Here is a 26,350-nt window from a genome sequence, read left to right on the forward strand (position 1 = left end):
TCCACTTCCTGGTATATAGGATCTTCTGAAGTTAGGTCTGAAGCTAGAAAACAGCCATTTAGCAGAGGAGGGGAAAATAATTTACTCTTCACTTAAAAAGTAATTATATGGAGGCTTTATTTTGCTGTTCACATATTGGCTAGCGCAGCAAAGCGTGGAGAAGCATTGATACAGTGTATAAACACACATCAGAATATGGAGTCTACTCTAACTTCATAACATTTTTTGATGCAAACTTTTGCAATACTTATTGCATTCTACATCCATCTCTTGTATGATGACTTTTTAAACGTTAAAACGCCTTAACTTTGAGATAGCTAAGTATATCATTTTACAGTTAGAGTAACTGAACAGAGGTTTTGACTTACCCAAGTAGGAGTAGTGGAACTAAATTTTGTATGCCTCACTTGGAATCCTCTTCTCTAAAGAAACTGTGTGGTTTACTGGGCTTGTCTCGTACTGGGAGCCAGTAATTACTGAGCACTAATACTGCTTCTTTTAGTAATTTAGTTGTATAGCCTCAGATGCATAATTCAGGCCCAAATTTTCAAGTGTGTGCTAATCTTGTGTCCAGCTTGATTTCTCTCTTCTCCCCCCCCTTCACCCTATCGCACTCTCGCACTCTGGAGGTGATTGATTTATTGGTGCTTGTGCCTCCAGAAATGTCTGAGTTGTCTTTTAGACCCGGGGATCTCAACCTTTTTCTTTCTGAGCCCCGCCCCCCAACATGCTGTAAAAACTATGGCCCACCTGTGCCACAGCAACTGGTTTTCTGCATATAAAAAGGGGGGCCAGGGTTAGGGGGTAGTAAGAAGGGCAATTGCATGGGGCCCCTATGCCACAGGGCCCCGCAAAGCTAAGTTGCTCAGTCTGTGGCTTCAGCCCCAGGTCATGGAGCTCGGCCCAGGGCTTCAGCTTGATGCAGTGGGGCTTTGACTTTTTGCCCTGGGCACCAGTGAGTCTAACGCTGGCCCTGGAGGACTCCCTGAAACCTGTCTGCAGCCCCCCCAGGGGACCCCAGACCCTTGGTTGAGAACCACTATTTTAGAGGATATCCAAAGTTAGTAAGGGCCACACTTTCAAAAGGAGATTACTATCTATATTTTGCCAAAATGGATATTAATACTTAAATGCAGTGGATATTTGTATATCATCTTGAAATGGACAGTGCTGTAGATGTACTGAACATATTTAGTATAATGCAAAGAAAGAAACATGATGTAACTTTCCTTTTCTTCTCCTCTCCCTTCCTATCAGGTAACCTGGTCTGATCTTTCTGTAACATGTGTAACAAAAACACATCAAGAGCTGCAGGAGTTCCTACTAAAAGTATGTATTCAAGTGTAAGCAACCTACAAGCAGAGTACTGTACATCACACTACAATTTCATGGGATGGGGCACTAGTAGATGATGATTTTGGCTCTTGAGCTTCAATGACAGAAGCTTGAGAATATTGCCAGATTCTTGACTTTCAGGAAAGCACTGATTGAATGAATACCAATGTATGTTAGCCATTCTATTTAAAGGAATATATATTGTATGGTGATTTCTTTCCAAAGTATGTTGACCATCCTCCTTCCCAAGCAGTACTAGAAGATGTGGTTCTTATCAAGAACCAAAGAATAAGATTTCTTGTTTGTCAGGAGATGGTAGTTTGAGATGGGAGACAACCCTTCCTACCCTCTTGGTTCTAATTGAGCTATTATAAAGCTGTAAGGCTGTCTTTCTTTATGCTCCCAGGGGAGCTGGGAGCTAACACTGGACATGGTCTACATGGATGCTAACAAACATGTTAGTACTGCTTTAGGAAAATAACTTAATTACTGGTGCAAAGCCAAGAATACCAAACTTCTTACAATTTTCTACTTGGTGTTGTACAGACAAATGCAGTCCCCTTCCCTGAGGAGCTCACAAAATGTGAGTAAACTAGCAGATTTGTGCTGTATGTCCGTTGTGCCCTGTAAAATGGGTTAAAACAGTACTATCATCCTAGCTACTGTGGTCTTGTATCCATTCCTTAGTGGCTATTCTTGGGTTGTGCCTACCCTAGGGAATCTTCCTGTACCTCTCCCAATGATTCAGGGCATTAACCAGAGCTTGGCTCGAATAGCTTCTGGTGTTACTGTTACCCTGTTAACTAAAACTGTGGCACATGTAACTTTATACAGAGAGCATCTTAATGGACTCCAGTGCATATGAATTACCAGTGTTTGGAGCTTCACTACTCTAAAAGGGGAATAACAATTAAGTTCATATTGGAAAAACCGTCTTGCTCAGCATACAATTTCAGACTTTTTTTTTGAATGTTATACACTTTTTTTTTCATTTGGGAGACTTCTAGATCTGTGAGAGCTTTGAAGGGTTCTAAGAGCTTCTGTACATTACCCGCGGGATCGACGCACAGTGATCGATCCAGCGAGGGTTGATTTTACCATGTCTAATCTAGACACGATAAATTGACTGCTGAGCACTCTCCTGTCGACTCTGGTAATCCACTGGAGCAAGAGGCGCAGGTGGAGTCGATGGGGGAGCTTCAGCCATCGACTCACCACAGTATGTTGACTGGAGCTACTTGAATTGCATAGCTGAAGTTACTTAACTTAGATCTCCCCTCCCCCTCCACTCCCAATGTAGATCACACCTAAGAGACCTTCCTCAGTTTCTAGTAACCTCTCAAGTGCTAAGAAGCCTAGCCAGACTCCTGTTCATGTCTACTTCCAGGTGCAGAGCTAAGCCTAGAGATTTAGCTATTAAGAATCCGGCGGATATCGATTTTAGTTGAAGTATGTATGACCCTAATCTAGACTGGCTGCACAATGTGATACAAATGATTGGCCAGCACCATAATGGTAAAATACTGTGACTAACAAATAGAGAGGGATCAACACCAAATTACTCTGCAAAGAGGCAGTGGGTCTCTGAGAGTAGTGAGGCACAAGATAGCTGTAATGATATGATATTACACTACCTAATAGGGATGATCAACATCCTGACCGACTAATTCAGACAGAATCTATGGTACCAGTATGATCCCTGAAAGTCACTTGCAGCATGGATATTTTTCTGGTGGGAACACATCTGTCTGATGTTATAACAAGATATGATACCAATGTCAGAGATTCTGTTCTAGGCCAGATGAAGATATTAGTCACTTCAGATGCTTTTCTGCTGAATTAGGGAACAGATCTCCTCTATTGCCTCTCTTCTATTGTTTTGATACCAAGCATGTGGAATAAAGTCTGGCAAGAAAGGGCACTGTTTTTAGTGGTTTCCAATATTCTGTTGGTGCAACTTCCAATAACAGTGTGACTGTGCAGTTTTACTGGGAAGTAACTTTCATATACACATACTCAGGCTGCTGCTTTTGTATTTGATACCTTTTTTGATGAGTTAACTTGCCCCTCGAGCAGTTCAGAGACGGATGAGTGATTACGGTCATGGAAAAATCCTTGTATGAAGGATTCCCAGTCTTCTTTAAATTAGACAAATAGGAGGATATGATAAGTGTATAAAACCTACAGTAGAATTTCAGGGTTACAGACAGATACAAACTGACCAGTCAGCCACACACCTCATTTGGAATCAGAAGTATGTAATCAGGCAGCAGAGACCAAAAAAAAGCAAATACTGTACAGCCCTGTGTTAAACGTAAATTACTAAAAAGGGAAAGATTTAAAAAAAAAAATTGACAAGATAAGGAAACTGTTCCTGTGCTTGATTCATTTAAATTAAAATTCTTAAGCATCCTTTTTCTTCTGCATGGTAAAGTTTCAAAGCTGTATTAAGTCAATGTTAAATTTTAAAAGAACAACCATAACGTTTTATTCAGAGTTATGAACGTTTGAGTTATGAACAACTTCCATTCCTGAGGTGTTCGTAACTCTGAGGTTCTACTGTATACTATAGAATAGGTAGAGAGCTTCTGTTCTACCCTCATAGTGCAAGAATAATTGGACATTCAGTGAAACTGATTAAAGGAATTAGATTCACAGGATGTTGCTGAGACCAAGGCATAATTCACAGGGGGATTCAACATTTGTATGGCTAACACAAACAGTTTGTTAAATTCTGAAAGGGATAACTGGATAAGCATGTGGTCTGGTAGGTAGTCATTCTCCAAGTAGTAGGTACAGTGAAACCCCACTATAACATGATAATTGGGGTCCACAAAATTCCATCACGATAAATGCGGGATCACTTTAAAGTGGGGTTATGAAAATTTACCATTTCAAGCCAGTCAGTTTGTCTTTTTAAAAAAAAAAAAATAAAAATAGTAATTTAATTACAAGTACATGAAAGAAACATGTGAAATCAACTATACTAATCATTGCGCAGAGTGCAAAGTCAATCTGGTTGCATGACTCCATAATTTTAAATTTCATCTCTTCTTAAAGCTATCTAGTGTGGTCTGCTTATATGTCGCAGACTGTTTGGCTTCTAGCAAAGTAAAAAATGCTTCTGAGTTGGAGGATTTTGACGCTGTTCACGTCTTGAATTTCCAGCCACCTCAAACTGGCTTCTAGGTGCTTTACTGTCTCAGACGCTTTTGGCGGGGGAGTTGAGGTGCTGCCGCCGTCGTCGTCATTAGTGCCACTGGTTTCGGGCTCTGGTGATGCAGCTTTATTCTTCCCACTGACCTTTCCAACAATTTCGTCGTCTGAGATTGTGTTCATATGGGGCAGATATCATCTGCTGAAAACCAGTTGAGGATATCTTGATGACTGTGCTCATATTCTCTGAGTGCTTCTTTGGCTAAACATACGTCGTATTCACTGAATCTTGTAAATTCAGGCTCATCATCGTTGCCATCGTGTGTAGATGACGGAAAAGCTGGATCAAGACCCTTTATCCAGCATCGTTCAATGCAACGTGCAGAGATGGAAAGCCTGGGATGCTCACTGAGGTGACAGACTTCTTTCAAGTTGAGTAACGCCAGTGATGTGTCCATGGAGGAGTTGTTATCCACTACCATCTGCTTGATCACGTCACGACGATAGTTTTGCCTTGGTCCAGTGGTTGGATTTCTGACAGTGTTCTTCGGGAGATAAGAGACCTTAATCTTGCCCTCACGACTGACAAGATTTTCCACTGAGGGGTGAGCAGGGCAATTATCCAGCAGGAGAGCTTTTTCCTCCTGCTTGAGTTTTCGCAAATGACCCCGAACGGCTGGCACAGAAGTTTTGTGGAACCAATCTTAAATATGGAGCTATTCATCCATGCATTCTTGCTGTTGGTGTATTCGAAGGGAAGGGCCTTCATATTAACATGATGAAAACATCTGGGAGACCTCGCTTTTCCGATCATCAGAGGTCTGACTTTGTGGCTGCTAGACTTGTTGACGTAAAACAAGAGTGACTCGGTCCTTCCTCTGCTTAAAGCCTTCTCGTTTGTGACTATCAGTCACAAGGTGCGAGGGTGCGATTGGATAACATTTTAAAGCCTAAACCAGTCTTGTCGCACTTGTAAACTTGATCGGCTGTGTAGCAACCTTCCTCCAGCAACTCTTTAATCTCAATTGGGTAGGAATCGGCAGCCTCTTTATCAGCTGAGCGGATTTCCCCAGACACAAGAACTTGGCTTATAGTGTGCCTTTTCTTGAGTCTGTCCCGCCAGCCATTACTCTCCTTAAATTTTGGATTCTTTTCCATTGATAAGGCGATCAAATTTCTCTGCTTGATCTTTCAGAATAGGGCCAGAAATGGAAACTCCTTCTGAGCGAGCCTGGACAAACCTTTGGTACAAGGCTGAATCTAGGCTTTTGTCATTAGCAAACTTGACCTTTCTATGCTGTAAACCAGTTTCCTCTTCAAGAATGCAGGGTGGGCTATTGAGCTTTTCTTCTTTCTTCCACCCTTGAAGAGTGGAGTTGCTAATTCCTAGATCTCTAGCAAGCTGAGTTTGTTGTTTGCCCTTCTTTAGTTGATCCAGGGCATACAATTTTCTCTTGCAAGTAGTTTTCTGCCCATTTGCGAACTGACGTATCCATAACTGTAAAAATTTTTTAAAATAAATTAATAACAAGTTCATAGGCAAACACCTAAGTGTACAACCCGAGACCTAAGGGCAATGGGCCTGTAATGGCCACGAGTCACTTCATCCTATGAAACCAGAAGAACGCGGTTTATTTAAAATTTCATCATTTTAAAAAAATAAGTGTTCCGGCAAAACGCGAACAGTATTACGGCCTTAAAGAGGAGCCAACTTATGATCACATTATATCCGAATTCGTGTTATCACGGGGCACATTATTGCAAGGTTTGACTTTATTAGATGAGGCCTTAGTGAGGACAGTCTGTCCTGTATCTACCTGCTGCAGAGTTTCTTGCATCTAAGTTTGGCTTCTCTCAGGCCTGGTCTACACTATGCGTTTAAACCGATTTTTAGCAGCGTTAAACCGATTTAGCGCTGTACCCATCCACACTACGAGGCCCTTTATATCAATATAAAGGGCTCTTTAAATCGGTTTCTGTACTCCTCCCCAACGAGAGGAGTAGCGCTAAAAGCAGTATTACCGTATCTGATTAGGGTTAGTGTGGCTGCAAATCGACGGTATTGGCCTCCAGGCGGTACCCCACAATACACCACTGTGACCGCTCTGGACAGCAATCTGAACTCGGATGCAGTGGCTAGGTAAACAGGAAAAGCCCCGCAAAATTTTGATTTTCATTTCCTGTTTGCCCAGCGTGGAGCTCTGATCAGCATGGGTGGCAATGCAGTCCCAAATCCAAAAAGAACTCCAGCATGGACCGTACGGGAGATACTGGATCTGATCGCTGTATGGGGAAACAAATCTGTTCTATCAAAGCTCCGTTACAGAAGACGAAATGCCAAAGCATTTGAAAAGAAAAATCTCCAGGCTACACAGTGCTGCATGACAAGCGTAACGGGAAGCCAGAGACTCAAATGGACGCTCATGGAGAGAGGGAGTGGGTACTGAGGACTCCAGCTATCCCACAGTCCCCAGCAGTCTCCGAAAAGTATTTGCATTCTTGGCTGAGCTCCCAATGCCTGTAGGTTCCAACACATTGTCCGGTGTGGTTCAGGGAATAGCTCGTCAATTTACTCCCTCCCCCCCCCACGTGAAAGAAAAGGGAAAGAAATGGTTTCGTGACTTTTCAGTGTCACCCTATGTCAACTGAATGCTGCTGGTAGACACGAAGCTGCAGCAGTGAAGAGCAGTATCCACTCCTCTCCCCTGCCCGGTGGCAGATGGTGCAGTAGGACTGGTAGCCGTCCTTGTTATCAACCCGTGAGTGCTCCTGGCTGGCTTCAGGTGAGGCTGGCCGGGGGCGCCTGGGTGAAAATAGGAATGATTCTCGGTCATTCCCAGTAGATGGTACAGAACGGCTGGTAACCGTCCTCATTATAGCAACTGGGGGCTGAGCTCCATCAGCCCCCTTCCTTTCCTGTGTAAAGAAAAGATTCTGTCCTGCCTGGACTCTCATAGTACCGGGAGGCTGCCTCTCCCTCATTTTATCTCGCTAACAAGTCATGGTTTCTTATTCCTGCATTCTTTATAACTTCATGACACAAATGGTGAGGGGGACACTGCCACGATAGCCCAGGAAGGTTGGGGGAGGAGGGAAGCAACGGGTGGGGTTGTTGCAGAGGCACCCCCCGTGAATGGCATGTAGCGCATCATTTCTGCGGGATCTGACATGGAGCAGCTGTGCTCTCTGATACACTGGTTCTCTAGTACACTTGCCCCATATTCTAGGCAGGACTGACTCTATTTTAGAAACCATAAAGGAGGGATTGACTCGGGGAGTCATTCCCAGTTTTGCCTTTGCGCCCCCGGCCGATCTCAGCCAGGGGCACCCATGATAACAACAGACAGTACAGAAGGACAGATAACCGTCATCTCATTGCCAATTTACACCGGCAGCAGACGGTACAGAATGACTGATAACCGTCTCTATCATGCAAAAGCAAATGAATGCTGCTGTGTAGCACTGGAGTATCGCCTCTGTCCGCTGCATCCAGTACACATATGGTGACTCTGTTTAAAAAAAAAAAAAAAAAAAAAAAAGGCTGAACGGGCTCCATGGTTGCCGTGCTATGGCGTCAGCCAGGGCAATCCAGGGAAAAAGGGCGCGAAATGATTGTCTGCTGTTGCTTTCCCGGAGGAAGGAATGAGTGACAACGTTTACCCAGAACCACCCGCGACAATGATTTTTGCCCCATCAGCCACTGGGCTCTCAACCCAGAATTCTAAGGGGCGGGGGAGACTGTGGGAACTATGGGATAGCTATGGAATAGCTACCCCCAGTGCAATGCTCCGGAAATCGACGCTAGCCTCGGACCATGGATGCACACCGCCGAATTAATATGCTTAGTGTGGCCGTGTGCACTCGACTTTATACAATGTGTTTTATAAAACTGGTTTATGTAAAATCGGAATAATCCCTTAGTGTAGACGTACCCTCTGATAGGACATTGGAATAAGTAGATCATGGATTTAATGCTCTTTCCTATATTACCTAGACTAGTAGTCTTCAACACTCACTTCCAAAGTTTCTTGAGAAACTCATTTGAAAGGTTCTAGACTGTTCAGTCACTGAAGTCTAGAAGAAAATGTTCGCTCCATCGGTTAGGCAGTTCAAGATGGAATTTTGCTCAAACAACAAGTCAAGATGAGCCAATTCAAGTTTTCAACTCTTCAAGGTAACAGAAAAAGTAGCTCTGCTTCCAGAGGGAAATGAAGCTGAGCCAGGGCTGCATCTGCAATCTCCATCTCAAACTTTTACATGATTCCCTCACTTTAGTGGCCCAAGAAAGCATAATAGGGAAATTTCACCATTTTGCTCATCTATGCACCTCTACAATGTTTGGTAGGGGAATCTTATTAATTCCATAGGGCTACTCTGTGGACAGAGTAGGACAGATTAATTCAGTCCCCTTCATTACAACAAACCCCATAAAGCAAAGGACTATTCGGTTCATTCTAATACTTCCATTTCATCTCGGAAAGATCCCATTAACTGAATCTCCATGAGAACTTGCAGTATATTCAAATCTGTACGTCCCCACATGTCTCATGTTGATTGACTTAGGTATGTTTTGGTAATTTTACTAAGTCCTCTTTCATCCAAATTCACTTTTTACATAATGGTTTCAAAGCAGGCTGTTCAAGAATTCAGGTCTTGACTAGTTAAACTGTCATTTAAGGTGGCATCCCTGGATACATGAACACCTATCAAGATTTTTGTGCTGTGGATCTCTTCAAGCTGTCCCCAGTTTGTAGATTTCCATTCTGGTCTAAGACATTCCTACTTTCAACACTTTGAGTTTAAAGTTTGTATTTTCTGTGGTCAAAATCTCCTTTCTCATTACCACTAATTTTAGCACTAAGTCTCTGATGTCCGTATCTTAAAAACCAAACACCTATAGAACATGAGCCCTTATGAAAGCACCTAGTCCTAGAGCTGAAGACGGGCACTTTACTCACACTTGACTTAGGAATATTATATTTCATGAGTCTTCATGTTTCCTCTGCTTCCACTAGCTGCTATGGTCTAGTCCATGAGACCAATGCCCACTTCATGAAATGGAGAGTAAAAAAAACTACTTCTGAGATTTGCCACTTTCTTTTTTCTATGCCTTCGTTACTCTTTGTGTGGGATGTTAATTTGCAGGTTTTTATTTAGAAATTCTGATTCTGTCAAGTTTTGTAGGTTGCTACCTAGCAGTTGCGCACATTAAATATGAGGTACCGATAGTTCTTGCAGTGCAAGAAATGCTTAACTCTTGGCCAGTGAGTAACATGCAGTTCCCAGCTAGCACTCTGACTTCAGTCTCTTCAAATATGCTGAAGGATGCTGCTGACAGACAACTGCTTCTTTGTAAATGGTATAATTTATTGATCCTAACTGTCACCTAGATGTTACAAGGTGCAGTATTTCTATTCAGTTAAATTTTGGAAATTGACATTGAACTGCTAGTATTTCTCAAATAAAAATTCAATAACACTATCTTTTTTCTTAGACTTTTTTATTAGAATCTCATCTCATGCTTTCATATTACAGCACATCATTTCGAAGCTTTAGTATAAAGAATGTTAAATTTTTGTCTCCAACTAAATTAGAACATCTAATGGCCTTGGACACTTTAGTATTCACAGTTCTCTGACAAATTATTTTGCTGTTAACCGGGGCATATGCTTCTAGAGCAATGAGTTTTGTTTTAAAAGTAGCAAATCCAGGCTCAGTGCTGCTAAGTGCATGCAATTATACTTCTTATAAAGAGTACTGTTGTCAAGTCTTTAACTATGAAAGCGCATAACTCATATTTGGAATCCTTTCACCAGCTTCCAAAGGAACTGTCTTCTGAAGCGTTTGACAAGACCATTTTACGAGCACTAAATCAGGGTTTCCAGAAGAAGGAAGAACGGCGGCACCCAGATCTAGAGCCAATAATAAGGTAACCAGCTGAGCAGACAAATTTTCTTTGAAAAAAGCCACCTAAGTCAAGTGAGCTGTCAGCAGCATGGCATTCTGTGATAAGACTTCCTCAAAGGCTCTGGGCTTCTTCACAAAAGTAATATAAGATATGAGTCACATGTGGAAACCTATTGTATCTTATTCTGTCCAGTTTCTCCATTTCCTTTTTGGTTTTTTTAATCTCCCCTCCTCCCCTTAACTTTGAAGAAAAGAAAATTGATTCCTCTTTTTCAGGTCAAATGAGCATTTCTTTCCCTCAACCAGTGTTCAGTCATTTCTTTTTCCCGTTGAACCTATTTTCTGTATGCTTTCTTCCCGCCCTCTTTTGTGAATATGTACTGCAGAATGAAACTGTATTCCAAAATCTCTAGTGGCTACCAGACTCAATCCATTGACTTTAGTGGGAATTAATTGGACTCATGGAGCAGAGTATTTACAGGCAAAATGGACTTGCAGTGGCTAAGTGAAACAGCAACTGTTTTATCTTTGAGAGCCTGGTATTCAACTGAGAGACTCTTAGGAAGATACTCTTAATTAGCTGCTCTACTCAAGAAAATGCTTGTCTTGAGATAACATTATATGGTAGCGTTATATCCGGGGATGAGATCTCCATTGTATTAGGAGCTGTACAAACACTATAGGAAGACAGTGCCCCAAAGGGCTAATAGTTTCATGTAAGATAGGAGGCAGTGAGTGACAGACAAACAAGATGTCTTGAAAGAGAATGGATAAGGGTAGTATCCTGTGAAGATGGAATTAAATAGGCTAGCTATATGTAGAATTTGATAGTCCCAAATAATCCAAATCCAAATTGATTTTAATAGAAATTCCAAGACACACACTCTAAAATAGAGTTTAGATTGGAGTGTACATATCTTTAAGGCTAATAGCATGGCACGGCGGCTGTAATGCATGATTATGAAAGAATTGCAAAGCCAGGAAATTCTGTTAAGGTTACACTTAAAAGAAATCCAAACGTTATGTTATGTTATGGTATGGAAATGTGGTTAAGATACCCAAACATGTCCTGTGATGCCATGCGTTAACCATATAATTATGGCGTGGTTTTTGTGGTTCCAGGTTAGATTAAACTGACTTTTTTTCCCCTCGTGGTGTCACTGCAGGGCAGAGTTAAATTTTTGTTTGTTGTGTTAAATGTAACACAACTTGACTTTTTCAGCAATGAAAAGCATAGTTTTCTGGAAAATGGAACTGGGTAATACTCTTCAGCAAGCAAAAACTGGAACTTGGGCTGGATTTTCAAAGTACTTGATGTTAGCCTAAGCCTTCTCTTACTTGAAGGCTCATGGGTTTTGTTGCTGACTCAGTGGGAGCAGATTTAAATAAACACAGAGTGCTTTTGAAAATCCAGTCCTTTTTCATGTTTACCTCCAAGAATATTCAGACTACTACTCTAACTTATTTCCATAGACAAATTTAAATCTATACGTAAAAGAATAAATTTACTGGATTTGGTAGCACCTTGTGCTCAGTTTCAAAAAAATTTAAGATGTTGGAGCACTAATTCCATGGCAGACCAGAGTAGCCCCAAGTCTTGCTTATGAATGTTAAAGGTTATTTAATCACTTAAAAAGTTCAAGCTAGTCTGAAACCAAAAATGTGGAATTTAAAAAAAAAAATCTATATGAATGAATGTTTTTAGATGAACATTGAAACTTCTTTACAAGTCATGGTTGTTTTTGCTTTTAACTATTCCTTTGCAGGGTCTGTACTCTAACAATACTGTACTAGCTCAGAGACAAAGATGGACTTTTTTATATTGTCTATACCAAATTAAGTGTTAATGAAAACTAAACTTTGTTTCATGGTTAATTTAGGATGATTTTATGATTTTACATTAAAAACCAATATTTTAAAGTAACTGAAAACTCTTTTATTTCAGGCAGCTATTTTCAAATATGTCACAGGCTTTTCTGCAGAGTCGGAGAGTATACAACTTCTTCCAGTCAATTTCATCAGAATCTTTGCGTACACTCAGTAAGAAATTTCTAAATATTATTTTGTATAATATAAAGAAGCTGTAGGACTTTTCTTCCTGCCTCCAAGTTACTTTATCCCTTTTATGAACTTTGTATCCATTGCAGAAGTGACAATTCAGTGCTCGCCCTCTCCAGAATACAAATCTAGAATGAGACTGAAGATACTGTAGAATGTTCATTGTTTTCTATGAGTTTCTAGCAAAGGGGCAGGCAAACTTTTTTTTTTGGCTTGCAGGCCACATCAGGTTTCCAGAATTGTATGGAGGGCTGATTAGAGGAGGCTGTGCCCAGCCCCTGCCCCCTATCCAACTTCCCTGTTCCCCAGACCCTGCACCCCTGACTTCCCCCTACCACCACATCCAACCCCTGCTCTCCTTCCTGACTGTCCCCCTGGGACCCTGCCACCATTCAACCCCCGTTCCACGCCCTCTGACTGCCCCGACCACTATTCACACTCCTGACCTCCTGTGCCCTCTACCCAACCCCCACTGCTGCCTGCCCCCTTAACATGCTGCCTGGAGCATCAGTGGCTGGTGGCATTACAGCTGCACTGCCAAGAGCACCAGGACAGGCAGCCGTTTCGCCTGCTGGAGCCAGCCACACTACCGCACAGCATAGAGTACTGGGTCAGGCCGCAGCTCTGCAAGAGCCCCGCCACTCAGAGCCTTGCACCAACAGTGCAGTGAGCTGCGGGCGAGGGGGAACAGCAGGGGAGGGGCCAGGGACTAGCCTCCCAGGCCAGGAGCTCGGGCCAGGTAGGAAGGTCCCATGGGCAGGATGTATCCTGTGGGCTGTAGTTTGCTCACCTCTGTTCTAGCAGATTGGCAACACTTAATGTGTGCAGCAATTTGGGGCTTCCTGATTTTGGGTACTCCATAGAATCTCACTTATTTATGGCCTGGCTTCATCTCAGTCAAGAGGACCACTGGAGGTATACAAAATTGAATCAGACTTTTTCTTTGGATCATATCATTCAATGGTTGATCCTGCTTTTTGGGAGGGAAATCTTTTTTCCTCCCATGCTAGTATGCAAACTGGTGCATAGTGTGCAGGCTTTTTGCCCGTGCAGACCTTTCCATATATTTGTAGAGATTGAGTAAAGGACTGCAACGCACAAAGGGAAAATAACTTATTGGTGAATTATTAATTTGTACATTAATCGTCTTTACTACTACTACTCCCCCCCCCCGCCGCTTGAAGCCTTCTGTATCATGTTTATAGCCCTGTAAAGTGAATGACAAACACCTTCATAGACTTCGAACAAAATATTTATAGATTCAACTGGGCTGACTTCAGATCAGCTGCAGTTTCTTATCTCTATTCTTCGTTTTGCTAGATGCCTCAATGCTGGATGCTTCAGTGCCTAAAGTAGGATTTGCACCGACTGTGTAAATGTTGGGGCAAATTGATCGCCAAAAGATATTGAATCTTGTCCAGAGTCTCTTTTGGGCTCCTACCCCTGACAAATGTATTTTGCAGTAGATTTCCCTGGTGGGAAATCTGTTATGCAGCATAAGTTGGTTATGCAGCCTTCACTTTGTCTGCTGGTGTAAATGCATTAGGGTACAGCCTAATAATATGATCCCGCCTTTTTCCAAGGACACCATGTTGCATTCAGTGCACAGGGTGGACCATGTTTGCGTGGTGGAGGTGGTGGTGGTGGTTGGGGGTCTAGACGACTGCCTCAGTTGTTGCAGAAGTTTGAAGTTAAGCTGCAAATGAGGCAGGATACCGCAGGATGCAAAAGGTTAGTGTTGTAGTTAAAGCAGTTGAGTGCTACTCTGAAGTGAATTCTATCTCTTCCATAGTTCCTACATTATGCTGGGCAAATTACATAAATCAAAACTTCCTGATGACAGTTTCTTTTTGGGGTGCCCTATTTCGGACACCCATGCTTTGACTTGCAGAAGTGCTGATTATTTGCAACTGAAATCAGTAGGAGTTGTGCTTTGAACATCTGAAGTGCTATAATAAAATTAGTGGACACCTTTGACAACCCTGGCCTGAATTTCTGCCTTAGAACCTCACTCTATAGTTGGGTAACTGAATATCTTGCATCACAGGGCTGTTTTGAAGATAGACTAATGTTTGTGAAGCACTCCTATGTAACAAGGATAAACACCATAAAGTCCATGAGGAAATGGTTAATAAATTTGCATTCAAGGCAAGTTTTGAAAGGTGTGCAGTAAACAAGGCTTAGGGCCATGCATAGAGGGTAAAGATATTGAATGACTAACCATTCAGTGAGCAGTCATCCACGCGGCCTGAGACACTAGCTCTCAGTCCTCATTCCCAGTGTCACAGCGACCCTCTCCCAGCAGACTGGAGAAGCACCTGCAGCAAAAGGCCTACTCAGTCCCAGCCTGAATTGTGCTTTGGGGGTAAAGGATGCTCAATATTGACAGTGTTCAGGAAAAAATTTTTGCCACTTCCCATAAGCCTCTAATCCACATGTGCAAACTGTTTCCGAAGACTTACAGTTCAGCCAGATCTTCATGGATTTTCCTGGACAGGAAAAAACAATGATTCCAGAGCAAACACTGTCAGATTCCTGTTCCAAAGCATGGGAGTACTTTTTGTTTCTCAACAAAACAACCATTAGAATTTTTTAAAACTTTTTTCCCCCCATCTCCCTGTCCCCAAGAGCAGAGTGCAAAAAGGGCAACCTCAAGGCAGATACTTGGTATAGAAAATTTTAACCCATGTGACTGGCTTGGCCGTTATAAGTAACTGCAAATTAGAGCTTGCAGTGGAAAGTATTAGGCAAACTTAACTATAGTTAATGCCACACCACTTTCACCTATACTTGTGAAAGGGTTAAGAAATAACTCTAAACTTAAAGAAATGCATTTGAACCCATTTCAGAGAGATTTTTAAAGTAGTTTGTTTAACCATCTTCAAACAGTCAAAGCTGCACCATACTTTTTAAATGACACACGTATTCACTCCTTCTCTCAAAATAGCCAGCCCTGGAAGGGTTTGTTGTCCTGAGAGTATGTTACTGGTATAGTTCACATTGTGTCATAGTTGGAATTTTAAGGTATTAGAACTGCAAAGAAACACAACCTCTTAGTCATTTATAATGTGTGCAGAGTGCTTTTATTTGCATTTGGTACACCTGTGTAAAGTATGTTTTTGGTTTTAATGATATTTGCACATAATTTCACCTGCTATTCATCTAGCTAAAATTAAGATGGTATCTTTAAGTTGATATAAAGGCCCCGTGTTCGTGTTCTCCCTCTCCCTCTCCCTCTCCCTCTCCCTTTTCCCTTAACATAGCTTCTAGTTTTCTGATCCTCTCGCAGAAGCTAACTTTTTTTGCCCGGAGTTAGTTACTGTAATAACTTCCTAGAAAACTACATAAAACTTATTCTCAACAGGTAACTTACAACCCTCTTTGAAGACAGCTAAGGCATCAGAACACTTCAAGGAGGACAGTTCAGAGGCTTCAAGTCAGGAGGAAGGTATTCATATATTCAAAGGTTCTATTTTCTGAGTAACATTTTTACCAGGCTGACAGTCACAGAAATGGTGTATTTGACTGACTTCTACCTCTTGTAAAGCGCTGAAAACTTTGGATGAAAGTTGCTATATACATTTTAATTTTTGATACTGCATAGTTTCAGTAACTTGATACGGTTATTCCATTTTGTGAATAGGAAGGCTTTGGAGGTGTGGTTGCTTTTTTGAGTTGTTTGGAGAGGCTGGGGTGAGCAGCTAGGAAGAGTTGTGAGGGTTTATTAGTACACAAAGATATTTGTGACTTCCTCGTGTGTCTATTTTGTTATGACCTGGTTAATGTTGAGTGAGTTATTTCAGTTTTAGTTGATGCTTATTTATAAAACATCTTAAATATGAAGATCCTCTATGTGGAAATACCTCATTCCTCTATTTTTATCTCAAAGCTGCACTTCTGTAGCATTGTGACCAGTTACTAACAGTGACTCTAACCCTTCTGATCTGGGTAATGAACTCCAGATATGAGAGTTGGTATTTCTCAGATACCATGATAAGTTTTGATAGGATGTACTAGCCCAGTGGATAAGTAGTTTCATTTTGAAAAGATTGCCAAGCCATTTTTGCATCACTTGCGCAGTATGCTAGTTTGACTTTTCGATAGGCAAAGAATGGCATGCGACGCAAAGGACTTTTAAGTCATACTGTTTGCTAGTGCACAGTATTATCATTCCTATCTTCTTATGTGGATATGCAAGGTGGAGTGTGATGTACTTTTGGATGCAATTTTTCTGACTCGCTTTTCAAATAAAGAAATGTGAAAAAGGACGACAGCAGCTTGGGCCATCAAGCAGGAATGCTAGAGACAAGAAGACTAAATTCCTGTTCAACCTCCAGTTTCATAAGAACTTGCAATACGTTGCTTGCTCCTTTAGTAGAAATGTTACTATCTTTAATTTTAGCTATTTCACCATAGTACTGCAGTAATACAAAATAGCTGTTTTTCAAAGTATCCATTCCTTTCACCACTAAGCTATTTGGTCAGGTCCCTGTTAAGGAGACACATTATCCAGTGGATTCTCTGATTTGTGATTGTGTTGCAATGCATTGGCAAAATGTGATTCTTTAAGTTCTGTACTGTAAATGCCAGGGTTGGTTGACTTGTGTCAAATTTTGTTCCCTTCAAGACAGACAGTATCTTCTACCACTGGAAAACTATGCAATTCAGAAAAGCTTTTATCTCTTTTTGAAAGAAAATGTCACCCATTGCGCTGATCTATCTTAAAACACTAAGCAAATTCTGGAATACATTTGCAAATACACCGCTACCTCAATATAACACAAATTTGGATATAACGCGGTAAAGCAGCTCTCCAGGGGGCCGGGCTGCGCGTTCTGGCGAATCAAAGCAATTTCGATATAACGCAGTTTCACCTATAACGTGGTAAGATTATTTGGCTCCCGAGAACAGCGTTATATCGAGGTAAAGGTGTAATTCAAATTGTCATTTTTACATTGTCCTTAAATGAGAACTTTTTCCTCTTTTAAAATTTCAGATGCATTTGAATACATGCTTAATGCCATTAGAGTAAACTTTGGTAATGCTCAAGGCCGGCTCCAGCTTTTTGCTGCCCCAAGCAGCGAAGAGAGGGGAAAGAAAAAAAAAAAAAAGCTGTGATCAGCAGCACTTTGGTGGCTGCTGTACCACGCCGCTTCGTTCCTTGGCAGCAATTTGAGGCTGGTCCTTCCTTCCGAGGGGGACCGAGAGCTTGCTGCGCTGGTACCTGGAGCCGGCCCTGGTAATGCTTTTAAACTTTCGTACTTTCCAAATAATTCCAATTCTTACTCTGCCTTCAGTCTTGTAGTTGGATCTCTATTTTGATCTTGTTCTGAACTGCATCTTTAAGGGAGTTGAGATAGATGATAGCAACTTTCAAAAGAAAAATAGAAAAACCCAGAAATGATAGCGGAGACAAAGATGTTACTTAGAAGCCAAATATCGGCAGCAATTGGACCGCAGAAATTTTACTTTTGGCAGTATAATAAATATACAGTACTTCAGAGAGGTAACAAGACAAGGTCACTGCTCCAAGGATTTATGGTTAAAAATAATAAACATTTTTCCACGTATACATTCTATTACTTGTAAGGTTTACTTAAATTGCAACTAATCTCAGGTTCTAAATGCATTACATCAATGCAGGAACTTACTCATTAAGCACCTCATAACTTACCAGTACCGTATTAACCTTCTGGGGCAATATCCAGGAGTTGGAGAAAGGAAACAATTTCCATTTTTCCTTTTGATTTGACTGATTTTTTTTTTCGTCCCTGTCTCATTGAGCTATATCTGGCAACCTCTAATGACACAACCAGGGCACCTATGGTTAGTGTGTTGGTGAAAAATAATCCCAGTTGCTTATGAAATGTACATTTCTCTCCCTGTACTGTTTGGTATTTTTGTAACTTTTCTGGGAAACTGGAAGGTCCCCAGTCCTACCCATCTGATCCATGTCAACTGACCCCTGCTTCCATGCAGTGATTGACTTGGGTGGCCGTCTGTGCAAGTGTAAGGGGTCCATTCATGTTGGATCAGATTGTAAGACTGGGATCTGTATCTATAGTAGCATTGGTCTTTTTCCTGTCACTACCAAAACGTTGCATGAAATATAGTCGAACTTTTACTGGATGGGTTATTTTCCTGGATTGACTTGTAACTGAAACAATTATTGCTATTGGCATTGCTGATTTGTGTTCTTTTTTCCTCCAGATGTAATGCAGCACACATCAGTCCATAAAAAACATAACGGGAAAAGTCCTGTTGCCAAGTAGGTATTAAGGTTTGCAAAATGAGCATGTCTACTTTAAAGTCAAACTTAAATAAATCCATATTTATTAGTTGCTTGAAACTTTAGGAGCATGCAAGTTTCCTTTTGGATCAAGGCTTTTTCAAACTGTCATAAGGTATATTAAGTTGTCTTAATATTAAAACTTTATAAGAAGAAAGTAGTTCAGTTGGAAGATATCCCTAGATAATTCTTCTTAAAACGTGTTTTTAAAAAAATGTAGTTGCCTAACATGTACATCAGGTAACTCATACATTCCTTTTCCAAAGGTAATCCATGTTCCTGGGTATTAAGACTTGGGAATGAGATTTGAAAGATGACTAGTTGGCTCCAAAGAATTTTTGGACTCTTACAAAAAATGGCATTGTTATTCAGGGAGCGTACAGAACATCATAACAAACTAGCTTTTCTTTTTCTCCAAGGTTAGGTCCTTGCCCAGTAGGGGCCAAGTCTTTTACCAGTAAAGGTTCACAACTTTTCTGGCATAAATTAGATACTAAATACTTACATAGTTGGCGTATAAGACTCCACACATCCCCATCCCTGGTTTTCAGTAATTCCTCATATTATTGCATCATCCCTCTTGTGTAGCTTTTCAAATTTTTCTTGTGCGGGGGGGGGGGGGAGTGTAGTTACGATCTCCTACAATAGTCCAACTAAAGCATTGAAAGCTTAACTTCTGTTTATGGCCCATTGTAAATGTAACAAACCCAGTTTAAAAAAATCTTAGACATGCTTTCCATGTGTATTTTAGTCCTTGAATTATTAATGAAGAATGCTAACAATAAGCCTATCCAGAAATTTTGTGGAAGGTATTTACTCAAGATGACCATACTGGGTCAGATCAATGGTCCATCTAGCCCAGTATTCTGTCATCTGATAGTGGCCAATGCCAGATACTTCAGAGGGAATGAACAAGTTAGGACAATTGAGTGATCCATCCCCTGTTGTTGAGTCCCAGCTTCAAGCAGGTTTAGGGATACTTGGAGCATGAGGTATCATAGACCATCTTGGCTAATATGGAGCTATCCTCCATGAACTCATCTTATCTTATTTTTTTGAACAGTTACATTTTTTCATTGTGTAAAGTAGTACTTGCATGAGGAGATATACCTGTCTCATAGAGCTGGAAGGGACCCTGAAAGGTCATCAAGTCCAGCCCCCTGCCTTCACTAGCAGGACCAAGTATTGATTTTGCCCCAGATTCCTAAGTGGTCCCCTCAATGATTGAACTCACAACGCTGGGTTTAACAGGCCAATGCTCAAACCACTGAGCTATCCCTCCCCCCTTCCTTATATTGGTTTTAAACCTGCTGCCTATAAATTTCATTGTGACTTCTACTTCTTGTGTTATGTAAAGGGGTAAATAACAATTCTTTATGCACTTTCTCCACACCATTCATGATTTTATAGACGTCATCATATCCCTCCTTAATCGTCTCTTTTCCAAGCTTAACAGTCTCTTTCTCTTTTTAATGTCTCCTTGTATGGAAGCTATTCCATACCCCTAATCATTTTTGTTGCCGTTCTCTGTATTTTTCCAATTCTAATAGGTATCAGAGTCAAAAATATATATGTTTTGTGCCATGTACTACTGATTATCCTCATTACACCAAGTTTCCATGGTGTATAGTCTACCAATATCCTTGTTTAATGCCTGGCACTCTGGTTCATCCATCTTAGTATCTAGACTTACAGCATTTATATATAATGGTCTTTTTACAGCAGCTTAGCATTCCCAGAAAATCTGTATGTGAGGTACCTTATAGCCTGCCACTTTGTTCTTCATTTCTATATATAAATTTTATTGTATCTTGGCCATGAAAAAACAAACAAAAAAAAACCAGAAACTGCAAAATATCGAACATAAGTATCAATATGTATCTTAAATTCTGTGGCTCCTGGCACAGAGTAAAAAGAGAAGCTGATTTTCCATTTTACTTACTTACATACATATATCTATCATCATGCTCCATCTAAATTTCCCTCTTACTCTGGAAGCTGTAACTTGTGCTATGCCACACCTTGTCCGTAGACCTTATCGATTAGGACTAAACTAAACCTATTGGATACATAAGATGAGGGTTCTGTTAACTTAAAAAAAACAAAAACAAAAAAACCCAGCATTTTGCTTAACCCAGTTGCTGGGTTGGTACAGAGGTTCAGGTAATAGCAATCTGAGACTTGAAGTGCCCCATCCACAAGTTGATGGAAGAGAAACTCTCTTCTCTCCCACCTTGAATCTGCTGGTTTCTGTAAAATGGGGGAAAAGTCTTAACTTCTCCTTCCTTGCAGCAACCAAGCAGCTAAGACAGGAACAGAAGTAATCTTGCTATTCTAAAATCTCCCCCGCTCCCCCCAGAGTTGTTTCCCCTCCTGTGGATAACTTCAGTCTTTCTCTTCATGTGTTCAAATATGAATGGCGTCTCCTAGGTGAAGTAAGTTTTTGTAGGTCAGTTCTTAAATACTCATCCATATGAATCTGGTGTAAATCTTGGGTCAGGAAAACTATATCTCTGGAATAGTGGTGGTACATTGTAGAGAAGCTTATATAGTACCTTTCTGCACATTCTGGCTTAAGTTCTACAATCACTCTTTTTTAGAAAAAGCACAAATTGATTTAAAGAGAGAAGGTTAGGAATCTGAAGTGAAGACTCAAAATAGTCTTAAAACTTACTTGATGTATTTGGAAAAGCAGCAAGGGTTACGCTGAAAACAGTCCCTATCCCTAACCCTTTATCAGCTGACTCTCTTAGCAGAAGCTTCCAAAGTACTCCTGTACACATTAGTTGTGAACCTCTCCTTGTGTCTATTTCAAGACTCTTGAAGACTGAGTTCTGATCGAGGTTTACTCGAACTATTTCCTGAGGATTCATTGAAACATTTAACTCACTTTAAAGCCTCTCCTTTAATATCTTCCAGAGGTGCTTGGTAATGAGAAACTGAAGCTCTCTAATATCCCTATCGCCTTGGAATGCACTAGAGTGCCACCATCCCAGGAATGGAATAAAGTGTTTTGTATTTCAGTGCTTTCCTGAAGCGGGCAGGAACAATTAATTTTAAAATATATTTAAAAGCAAAATGTCATATAGCAAAATATTGATTATAAATGTATAAGACACTTTATTTTCTTTTTGTTCAGTCAAGAGTGGGGCACATCTGTGGATGACAGATGGAGGGTGGATTGTAGGTCCATGTGGCCTGGTGACCCCCATCAGAAATCTTGTTCCAAGAGTCCATGTTGACCAATGTGTCTATACTTAGTTACAAATCAATCAGACTGGCTATTGCCACATGTGGTTTGAGTGGAAGGCATTGAGGCCCAAAGTAAATGCCAAACATTAGTTTAGATTTCTCAACACTCTTCAAAAGTGGCTAGCGTGAGGACAGAGAATATGCAGCCAAAGAAATAGTTTTAAATTCTGCTATGTGGTTGTAGAAATGAGCATAAAAGTGGTTTGTAGATGGTCCTACACAGCTTTCTCTAACTTTCTTGTATATTTTTAAAATAAGAGTATGTAGTCACTTTTTCAATGTTTTTGAAGTTCAGAGGAGAAGGAAAACAAGTTTGTTTTTTAATCTAAATCTGGAAAACTGCTGTTTAACCACATGCCCTTCTTAAGTGTGAAAAAAGGCAATGAATCATGAAACATTTCCATGAGCTATTAGGATTTGTGAGGTTGTATATATCCTAAATTTTGTCAACATAAGGGCTTGTCTACACAGTGTGATAATACAGCAGTTTAGGGTTCTTTAGAAATCACACTGTCTAACAGAACACATTTATACTCCTGAGGGCATTCTGCGCACAATATTTTAAAATTCTGCAAATTTTATTTGTCAAAATGTGAAGGCATCATCATGGCATCGGGGAGCATAGGCCACTGGCTACACAGAGGTGGGAGATCATTGTGCAGCTCCTTTTTCCCCCTCCCCTCGGACATGGACTCAGCAGTGAAGCTGCACCCAACCCTGACACAGCACAAGGACCGGGCCTGCCCGAGAAACACCCAAGGGCCCTGCTCCATCGTGTGGGCAGGCAAGCTCAGCAATGCAGGATCCGAGTCTGGAGGGGCTTCAATGTGGGGGCATCCCAGTGTGGGTTGAAAGGATTGTGTGTGGGTGGTTCAGCGGGGGATCCAGGTGTGGGGAGGAATCTGGATGCACAGGAACTTGTTGCGAGGGTTCTGGTTGCAATGGTAATGGGACTCTGCAGGGGGGGTCTGTGTGAGGATGTTAGGGGCTCAGCAGGGTGGGCTCTGGGTGTGGCGGGGGATAGAGCTCTGTGTGGGGGGATCAGCAGGGGATCCAGATGCTGGGAAAGTGGGGCTCAGCTGGGTGGGGATACAGGTACAGCTAGTTGGGGCTCACTGGGATGGGGATCTGGGTGCAGATGGCTCGTGGGGGTGGTCCAATACAGGGGGAGTGGGGCTCATCAGGGGAGTTTTGAGTCTTTTGGGGGGGGGGGTTGGCAGGAAAGTGAGTAGGAGGGGGTCTGGATGCATGAGGGTTGGGCCGATGGGGGAGCAACTCCCTGTACAGGGGTCCCTCCCCCTGTAGCTGAGGAGTGATGGGTGCAGGATGTGGGGTGGGGGCCTGGGGAGTTTGCAAAGCTTCTTGCAGCTAGGGGAGAAATCCAGGGGTGGGTCTTACCCGGATACTATGCCCCGGATGCTATGCAGGGGAAGAGGAAGTCCTGTCCTCCCCAGCCAGGACTAGCAGGTGAGCCTGGCACAGGGTCTTCTCCAGTCCTGCCTCCTGCCCCACAGTCATTTACCTCGAGCACACAGAACATACTGCTGGGAAAGGTTGTATGACTGCTTTTGTGACTTTGCTGTTGGTCATTTTTCTGTGGGGAAGCAAAGAAATGTGCAGGGGACATACATTTTGCACATGTGCAGTGGTGCAGAATTCCCCCAGTAGTAACATTACCCCACATGTACACACACCTTAAGTATCCCTAGTATATAATTGCCTGTTCAATAAAGTAAATTTAAGGTTGATCTAGCTTACAGCCATTTTTTGTGTTTACACACACAATAAACATGTTCCACCTAGAGATCTATTGAAAAAGATTTAAATTTTTCTGAAAACACCTGTCTTCCCAATAGGTTACAAAATTGGGAATGCTGTTATGGGAATCTTATAAGTTTTTTATACTTGTGTAATGTGTTTTTCACCAGCACTGGCAGTACAAAATGTTCTTCACTGGATGGCCTTAACATAAAACACTCTGAACAGAATGGGGTAGTGGATTGGAGAAGAAAAAACTGCACTGTTCAACAGCATCCAGAGCACTGTACAAACTTACTTGATCAGGTGAGGTGGCTTTCATTTAGTTCATAATGGTAGGTGAGGATATTACCCAGAGCTCACCATTAAATTTTACTTCAAGGATAATTATACACACTACAGCATTAATTCTTGAAACTGGTTAAGTTCAGCTTGTTAGTGACTATATTACTTACAACAACCCTCATCTAACTTTTTGTATAATTCTTACTACTTCCTTACTAACAGCCATATATTACATTTACTGATCCATAATGTCCTAATGAGAGAGCTCTGAACAGAGAGGTCAGTATTCAGTTCCACTCAGTTTCCTACAGTGAACTCCTTATTTTAATGGGTTCTCACTGGATACAGTTCAAAGCTTGAGGATTATTTTATACCTAACTGCAAATAGCAGCATAGAGTAACCTGTTTGGTACTGTTTAAATGTCTCAACTGAGGGCACTTAGCACTTTGTTCGTATCCATTGTATCATACCTGCATTGTATAGACAACTAAAATGCTATTATCTTTTGCTGAAAGACAATTGAAGTGACATTTATTTGTGGCTAGCCAGTGTCCATCCCCTTGATATTACAGTGCAATTCTCCAGTAACTATGTCAAACAAGAGTAACTGTTACAGAAGTGGAAGAACTAAATTGGTAGATAGTTACACATACTGTACTTAAACTTTTCATGAGTCATCTGCCTCGTTTCTGAAAAAAAAATTCTATATAGTAACTAATACGTACTATGGTATATCTCAATAAATGGAATTACATTTATTTATCATCAGACACAGAGTTGGGTATTGACAAATACAGCAATATTGCAAGCCAAACGAACAGCTTTGTGGGTCTTGCAAAATACACAGTGAACTAGTGTTTTCTTCAAAGTAACATTCTATAAATCTTACAATCTGCTAACTTTTTCTATTTCTTGACTTAATAGTATATAAGCATGAGACAGTAAATATTAATACTATACTGGAGCAGGTTAAACACTACATACTAATTTAAGGGGAAGATGAATACACCATAACTGCAGACTTACTCTGAGTTGTCATAACTAATTTTCACTCATTCATCAAATTATAGAATCTTATTTACGGTTAAGGAGAGTGTAGCTTTCTTTTGGTTCATTGTACCAGTCTTGATAGACGGGGGTGGTAATTGGGAGAAGCATCCTGTGAGAGCATAGATGCCATATTCCTCTCTGACTTATCTGTAGCTGGTACCCAACAACCCAGAGTGGGGAAAACTGAAGGTGGTTTCTAAATATTGGTCTCCAGTATGAGTGGTGTGCATCCAAGTGATGGAGTAGAGTAACTTGCAGTATGTAAACACTCTTCTGAATAGCCAGTAACTTCATTCACTCATGAAATTTGCTCCTCCTCTCAGCAGTGTCAATAGACATAAGCATTGTGAATAACTCTGGAGATCAAACTGGTTCTTTTAAATGAAGGAATTGTTAGGTGTTGCCAGTTGAAACTCTTCTAGTTTCACTCAACAGGAAAAGACTTATGGCTTGATTCCAACACTCAAATCAGCAATTTGGTTCATTCTTCCAAATATTTGCTGATACTAATAATCAACATTTTTTTCACTGGCTAGTACCATTCAGCCAAGGCAGACCACATGAACGTAATTTCTGGCAATTATAAATTAAGAAAACAACATAAAATGCTTTGGGATTTCTAGAAACACGCTTGTTACCATAATACTGTAGCACCTAGGAGCTTTAGCCATCAACTGTAAATGGGGAAAGACTCTTGAGATTTCTACCTCCTGAAGAACTCTTATTAAACTTTGTGAACTTCATACTTTTTGTCCAATACAAGATGTAAATGTACATTTTGCTTGGTTCTTGTGGAGTTTTTATTTTCTAATTACCATCATGGTATTTGCTCTCTAGCATGCAGGAGAGAAACGGGGCTTATCTTCAATAAGCAAGAAGAAAGGAAAGCCACAACTGGAAAAGTAGGTTTTAATTTCACATAACTAGTAACTAAGGACCTAAATATAATGCATGCAACCAGAAAATCCATAGTTAATCTAAGTGTTTTGGTTTCCATTAACATTGAGATTTGAGGATTTGTACCTTTATTTCCAGCAACTTCTTAAAATTTGATTCCTTCTTTTGACTGACTGTTTTGAGCTTCATTCTGTGCCTTCAGGATAAAAGTTTTTAAATGGATTCTGTCAAATGTAGGCATGCAAGCTTACTTGTTTTTTTTTTTTTAAATGATTGCCTTTTTGTAAATATAAATACAAGGATGAATTGGATGCTGTTCCTTTTTCATCTATTTGTTTCAGCCTGGAATTGCTGGATGATGA

The 26,350-nt window shown here is 40.9% G+C and overlaps 1 protein-coding gene across 3 annotated transcripts in view; it reads left to right on the forward strand.

Annotated features, from left to right (window-relative positions):
• ZCCHC2 (zinc finger CCHC-type containing 2) overlaps positions 1–26,350 on the forward strand; it is a 92,331-nt gene that overhangs the window by 38,007 nt on the left and 27,974 nt on the right. For 2 of the 3 annotated variants that reach the window (XM_050939876.1, XM_050939878.1), the window contains exons 4-10: positions 1,258–1,329; positions 10,308–10,420; positions 12,344–12,438; positions 15,821–15,904; positions 18,667–18,724; positions 23,926–24,061; positions 25,929–25,993. In XM_050939876.1, coding sequence (XP_050795833.1) covers positions 1,258–1,329; positions 10,308–10,420; positions 12,344–12,438; positions 15,821–15,904; positions 18,667–18,724; positions 23,926–24,061; positions 25,929–25,993 — 623 coding nt within the window. The remainder of the gene's footprint in view (positions 1–1,257; positions 1,330–10,307; positions 10,421–12,343; positions 12,439–15,820; positions 15,905–18,666; positions 18,725–23,925; positions 24,062–25,928; positions 25,994–26,350) is intronic. The other variant, XM_050939877.1, reaches the window with a different exon arrangement.

The sequence above is a fragment of the Gopherus flavomarginatus genome, chromosome 2 (assembly GCF_025201925.1).
Source record: "Gopherus flavomarginatus isolate rGopFla2 chromosome 2, rGopFla2.mat.asm, whole genome shotgun sequence".
Lineage (NCBI taxonomy): Eukaryota > Metazoa > Chordata > Testudines > Testudinidae > Gopherus > Gopherus flavomarginatus.